The 7,326-nt window shown below is 33.4% G+C and overlaps 1 protein-coding gene across 1 annotated transcript; it reads right to left on the bottom strand.

Moving 5' to 3' along the window:
• Positions 1 to 4,897: 4,897 nt before the first annotated feature.
• LOC112518660 (3-ketoacyl-CoA synthase 12-like) lies at positions 4,898 to 6,298 on the bottom strand. The gene has a single exon (XM_025126435.1). The coding sequence runs from the start codon at positions 6,296 to 6,298 to the stop codon at positions 4,904 to 4,906; it is 1,395 nt and encodes a 464-aa protein (XP_024982203.1). The 3' UTR covers positions 4,898 to 4,903.
• Positions 6,299 to 7,326: the final 1,028 nt, after the last annotated feature.

The following is a 7,326-nucleotide window of genomic DNA, read 5'->3' as shown; positions in this document are numbered from 1 at the left end:
CTACAAACCGGGGTCGAGGATTACAAAACCCGCCCCCCGGTTACCATGCCTATTCTATATGTATGTATGTTACAAAATATATAAACTAATCTTGATCCTTAATTTTATGTATTTTGAAATTTTTAGTCAGTTACTGTATTAGTTATAAATAAGATTGAAAGTAAATTTCGAAACCAATTTAATCTATCAATAATATTGATGTAATAATTTACACAAATGATTGGGATTAGTTTGCACAATTTATAGGATTTGTTGATTTGTATTTGAAGCACCTCCACATTTGTACTTATACTTTTAATTTTATTATCCTAAATCTTTTAATATTTTAAGATAATTAAACTTGTTTAAGAAGTTAAAATCCGTTTTATATGGTAATCTAGAAACAAATAAGCTATATCAAAATAAAACATATTTTTAAAACTTCTAGGCGCTGTTTGGCAATTGCTGAATGGTTTTGATGCAGAATGATTAAATGATTAGAATGATTAAGAGACTCTCATGATATAGTTCAAAATGAAATACAATTGTTTGGTAATTGTGTACAATGAAATTAAAGCTTTTAATGGTTAAGGGAGATCTAGAATGCAAAATCATTCAGAGAGTTTTAGAACCATTAAGAGGCAATTTTTTTTTTTGCCAAACAAGATTCACCTCTTCATGATTCAGATGTTGTCTCTTAATGGAACTAATAAGAGGTAAACACAACCCCTTATTTTGATATCTACATTTAAATTATGCTTCCTCTGACATAAAAAATTGATCACGTTTATATATTAGTTTGTCCTAAATAATTGTTCACTTTTGAAAAATAAGGTGAAGTTTATTTTTTTAAAGGTGTTGAAATCTGGAGTTTTATTTCACTTTTGATCGATAAGAGGTGATGTTAACGTCTGAAATCTGAATCAATAAGATTGTATATTTTTGTAAGCTGATAAATGTCTGAAATTATTTGAATCGTGTATTTTACTCACTGGAATATTATAGTGCTGAATTTATATACAAATTTATACAATTTCACATATTTATTCATCATCATTACGAAATTTGCATCTAAATTATAAATTTAGCATTCATTTAAACAAATAAGGTTAATCGGTAATAATATATTTAAATTATATAAATATAAATTAGAAAGTCACCATTATCGTTTTCTCACATAAAACCATATTATAATATCGACAAAGACAAAATAAAATAAAATTGAGATGTATGTCGTTGTATTGTACGGATACCCTTCTAGTATATAATAGAACATAAACTCTTTTTTTGAATAAACTAGAAGGGTACTCGCGCAATGCATCGAGATAAATCTTGTTTTTAATATTTCATTTTATTATTTATTTCAGTTGATGTTATAATATGGTCTTATGTGATTTTGAAAAAACGATGATGTTTTTTTTTTCCAATAAAATATAAATTTTGAAGATATCATAAAAATATGACAAAAATATATCAATATTAGTATCAAATTAACTATTTAAAATTCTTTATTTTTTGTGTAATTTTTTTATTATAATTTAATTTAGCTTCAATAACGAAGTAATTTATATTTGGTTTAATAATATAATTTTCTTGTAAAGATAATAATTAATTATTTTGTTAAAAACTCGATAATTATTCTAATTATATATTAGATTTTTTATATTTTTAAATGAGATATTTATTTTTCATTTGATTATGTTTATCCGTAGTTAGTTACACGAATTCAAACAAGAAGCTTTAATAAGTTGTACTTATGCATAATTTACTTGTAGTCTTGAATTTTTAATAATATGCATCAATATACAATACTTCATGCATAAAAAATAGTTTTTAAATTTTTTTGTCAAATGCTTTATAATATAATATAGATATGTTTTATTTAAGTATGATTTATTATTGGTTTTATATTGAAGTTGTTATTTACGTAATAATTTAAGAAAATAATAAAACAGGTATTAATAAAGCGACTGTACAAGTTTAATGTTTTTGGAACCAATTTAAGTGCATTGATGAGTTGTGCTTTTAGTGTGGGAAGGCTCAACTACTACGCATACTATTGGGGCATTTTTGGAATTTTATACAAATATATTATTAAAGAAAAGTACAACCCATTAAAGCCATATTAATATCAATATAAAAATAGATTCAAATTGGGAATAAATGAACACAGCTGTACACTACACCTCTCCTACATTCCCTCTTTTTAAACCTCCTTTTTTTTTTAATAAATAAATAAATTAAATGGAAAACTCAAAAACATAAAATAATTATAGAAAACATATAAAATAAAGTGGTCTACGTAGTTTTGATCATTGTAGTTGTTATTTTGCTTCATTTTTGATCTCTTAGACTAACTTATGTTAAAACGGTCTGTCAACTTAAGAATATTTTAGGGGTCGTTTATCAAACACTTACTCGGTAAACGCTTATCGGTAAAATTTAACACTACCATTTACTTATCGGGTAAGACTTTAGTCAACAAAAACGACACTGTATGCAACAATTTACCCAGTAAGCGCTTACCATAATAAGAGTCGTCGCTCTCACTTACTGGGTAAGACTCTCGGTCCTTATCTCCCTCTTACTAAATATATTCTTGATCCTTATCATATTCATTTGGTAAAATAATATAACTTCTTATCCCTTACCTGGATAAGCATTTACCGAACCGTGGGTCTTTTTTGTATTTCTTACATTTTCAACTCAAACTTCCAGGTAATATATTATTTTATATATTATTATTAGTACATAAAATACCTTGCAAAAAACAGACGACCCTGCCCCACCCCTTTACCACTCCAGCTATCGTCTTCTCCGACGACACCCCTGAGAACCAACGAGAAGTCCACCCCCTCCCTGTTGCAACGTAATCCACGGGATCAAACCCACCCATCCACCCACATCGTTATCGCTTCGGCGAGAAACAGAATCCAACCCCATCCCCCGGTGATCTTATCCGACAAACAAATCCAAAACCATATCCAAGACAAAATAAAACCCAAACTTGGTCTAAAAACAGCAACCCTTTCTCGATCAAAATGGGTCTAAAAACAGCAGGGTTGAAACCATTTCAGAAGCAGCATCAGAAGTAAATCGATCCAAAACAGCAGTCCCACCTCTGATCCTCAAATAGAAACCATCACAGTTCATATAAACCTACTTAATCGAAATATGGAACCAAAGAGAGAAGAAGAGAGATAGGACGATTTCGAGCTAAGAATCATGCTTAAATCTGGGGAATTTTTTCTCTAGATTTGGTATATCACACAGAAGAAAGGAGAGACAAAGGCAACCCATTTTTTCATATCCTCAATTGATTTTAGTACCTGGAGAAGAAATGAATTCAGAAGAATTAAGAAGCTCAGATTTTGAGCCCTAAAATCGCAGAAGCATCTTAGTTAGGTTCATTTGGAATTGGAGTTAGGTATGTTTAGGTTTGGGTTTGGGGTTGTCTCGCCGGAGAGATGACCGGAGGGGGAGGGGTGTCAGGTGCGGTGTGATCCGTGATGAAGGAAGAAGACGGGTGGGGTTGAGGGTATGTGTATTATTGACATAAAAGAAAAAAAGCTCTAATAAAACCAAAAAGAAAAAAAAACAAAATACTCTCGACTGTAAAAGATATTTTTAACGGGAGTTAATTTGAGGGATTAAAAAGACAACGGCAGTAACCAAGAGTCCAAGACTGTAATTTAATCTTAGATCAATGATTTACTTATTGTTTTACAAGGATAAAATTAATTGGAATGTCTTTAACAACTTACTGTAACGCTTTTAAGACAAATCATTGATTCTATAAATTTTAAATCTTGAAATGGCTGTGACCAGTGACGGATCCAGGATTTTGGTCTAGTGGGGGCACCTTTAAGGTAGCTTAAACGCCCACCAAGTCGTCCGATGTGTTTTAAGCCTAATTCCACCATTCTAAGAGATTTTTGAAGTTTTTTTGGATTATTTCGAGGGATTTTTTAAGGTTTTCTTATCGATTTCGAGGAACTTTTCAGTTTTTTGGTTGATTTCAAGATACTTTCTTTAGTTGGTGGGGGCCCTAACAAGAAATTACGGAGAAAAACCATGATAAAAAGTAAAAAAAAACAATTTTTAACCTTAAAAAAATTCATTTTTTTATTTTTTAATGGGGGCCCTTCCCCCCACCTTTTACATGGTGAATTCGCCCCTGGCTGTGACCGTCGTATCCGACACCTTTCGCTGTACTAAAAACCTGAATTTGTATTTCAAGAATAAGATTTAAAATTTTGACACTGCTTACGTCTTTGTTCAGATTTCTAGTTCCATCTTTTGTCTCGTCTTCTATTTTGATTTTTCGGGTTTTTTTTACTAAGTTAATGTAAAATGAATAAAATATAAATATAAATTTTAATAATGAAATAAATTCTTCTCTGCAAACGAGGTTGGAACCGGTAGATGTGTTTCTTGAAATATTTGTATGTATAGAGATGTTCCTAGTTGAACAAAATAGAAAATAACAACCATAAGGGTGGTTCTTGATTGATTTAAACTTGACTTTAAAGATCAAAAGTATCAGGATGTCTCAGGTTTAAAACTAAGGAGGAATAAAAATCCCCTTGTGGCCACGGAAGTTCAAATATGATAACTCCGAATTATTTGCAAAACAGATGATCGTTTTGAGATTAATCGACTCACAAAACGAATTGAATATCCAGGGTTAATAAAAAGAAAAAAAACAACAAAGTTTATTGATTAGGTGGGTTTCCATTCCATGGTAAACAAGGGAAAGTTGAACCACCAAAATAAATACACACTACAAGTATACAAACATGAAAATGTTCAACTATTTCTTTTTGCTATAAAATAAAACAAATGCTTTTTTTTACTTGAATTAGAAAATTACCTTTTTACCCTTTCTCTCTTTCTCTTTCTCTTTCTCTTTCTCTTTCTCTTTCTAAAGAAACTTGAATGTAGCAACATCTTCATCTTGAATCCAACCATATTTCGCCATGAAAGCATTTTCCAGTGTTTTTGGTGGATAATTTTCGATGTTACATTCCTTCCAGACGTTTCCAGAACCTTCCAAATCTCGAACCACTTCCCATAAACAACTGTTGCACTTAAAACCAGCCCCAAAACTTATCATGAACAAGTTGTCACCTTTTTTTAGCCTCTTTTTGGCCTCCATGTATCCCAAAACATACCACAGGCTACTGGCCGATGTGTTGCCGAACCGGTGGAGGGTCATTCGGGCCGGTTCGATGTCGAATTGGGTCAGGTTCAGGCTCTGAGCCACTGCGTCGATCACGGCTTTCCCGCCCGTGTGCAGACAGAAATGGTCGATCCCGGTTTTGAAGTCGATCACGGGTCGGGTCGGCCACGACGACTTTCCGAGCACGTTTTGGACCGTTTTTCGGGCGAAGGAGAGTACCGCGAACCGTAAGAGTTCACGCATTGGGAGGATTTTCGGCGCGATTTGTTTTAGGTTGTCGACGAATGCTCGGGTTGCGGTTTTCGGTAGGGATTTCCCGAGGTGGAAACCGACACGACCGTGATCGTCTTCGGTCTGTAAGCAGCAACCGTAGGCTTCGTCTTTGGAACCGTGGTGGGTTCGGACTAAAACCTTGAGTTTGAACATGGACCGGTGCACCAAACTGGGCTTGTTCGTTAAGATCATCGCGCACCCACCGGATCGAAATAAACAATTCGATAAAATCATCGATCGATCGTTACCGGAATACCAATTCGGCGTCAAACATTCCGACGTCACCACCATCGCCAATTGATTTCTCTTCGATTTAAACACACTCCGAACAAGATCAATCGAAACCAAACTCGCACTACACCCCATCCCCGATAAATTATACGTCTTTACGTCTTCCCTCATCTTGTACCGGTTCACGATTCGAGCCGATAACGACGGCATGCAAGTCAACATCGAAACATTGACGACCAAAACATCGATATTACTCGGCTGGATCCCGGTACGATCAAAGAGCTTTCCGATACTGTCTTCGAAAATCTCTTCCATTTCCGTCACAGCGTCTTCATGAGTAGGGTTTTCTTCACGGCCTTCGAACACCATTTTCGGACCGTAGGTTTCTTCACCAATGCCGGAATTCACAATGGCTTTCAGAAGGAACTTGTATTCGTTGAGACCCAGATTCTTATTTCTCTTGATAATGTCGCCGGAGGCTTCCGTGGAGAGTTTCCGGTCGTCGGAAGGTTTGTATAGCTGGTAATCGAGTATGTAACAGCCTTGATGCCGCTTGTTTTCAAGAAATTTCAGAAGAATGCAGAGGAGGTAGAAGAAAGGAAGACAGAATACGATCGTTAGAACGTAATCCATATCAGATTATAGAGAGATAGAGATAGATATTTAGAGATATATAGATATATATATATATAGAGAGAGAGATAGAGAGAGAGAGGTGGGTGTTTGCAGTTCTTATGGAGTGTGAAATCCGATGGTATAAGACACATTTGTATATAAAGGGGTGTGACCAGCTTGCATGCCTGACTCATAAGGTATAAAATACTAATAAAATAAAGAATATATTTATTTATATGCATATGACCAAACCTCTCGAATATTTATATTTAGGGACCATTATTTTTAACTACGATTAGACCTATTTATGAATTTATATGATATCAGAATATCGGGTTTATATGTTTTATAAGATGTACTGTATAAAAGTAATATAATAAGTTTTGTAATATTTTTACGGGACATTTTATTAAGTTAAATTAGTAGGACAATTTTAAAATAGAGCGTTTTTATACTAAGCTGTTTTACAAGAGATTTTTAAATAGCTAAAATGACGGTTTACTTTTGAAATGTCTTTAATAAGTTTGTTAAAACGTCCTATAAGATTATTTATAACACTTTTAGGTAGATGTTTTATTGTTTGTTTTTTTGGAAGGGTGTTCCATGCTTTGCCTGAACTAATCACAATAAATTGTGATTGCAAAAAATCAACCGTGATAAATTAAATGATTACAATCCACTGCTAGAAAATAGAGTATCAACGACGGTTGTGAGCGACGGAAAAAATCCGTTGTAAATCAGCAACGGACAAGCCAAAATCAATCCCCTCATAGATTTGTCGCTAATCAACGAGGGATCCGTGAGAGGTAGGTCAGGTGTCCGTCACTAATCAACAAAGGATATGCGATGGATTATCATGTTCTTCTTTTTTTTCTCATTTTTTATGTTATATGTACACATGTGTATGTGTAGATGTCATATGTATACATGTATATGTGCTATATGTATATATATGATGAAGATATATTTGTTTTGGTTGCTAACCGCGATCATTAGATCTATGTTTATATCGTTGAAGATACATGTATCAGATGATATATATATAT

The sequence above is a fragment of the Cynara cardunculus genome, assembly GCF_001531365.2.
Source record: "Cynara cardunculus var. scolymus isolate 2C chromosome LG 9, CcrdV1, whole genome shotgun sequence".
In the NCBI taxonomy this organism is placed as follows: domain Eukaryota; kingdom Viridiplantae; phylum Streptophyta; class Magnoliopsida; order Asterales; family Asteraceae; genus Cynara; species Cynara cardunculus.
This window is presented reverse-complemented; position numbering and strand designations above follow the sequence as displayed.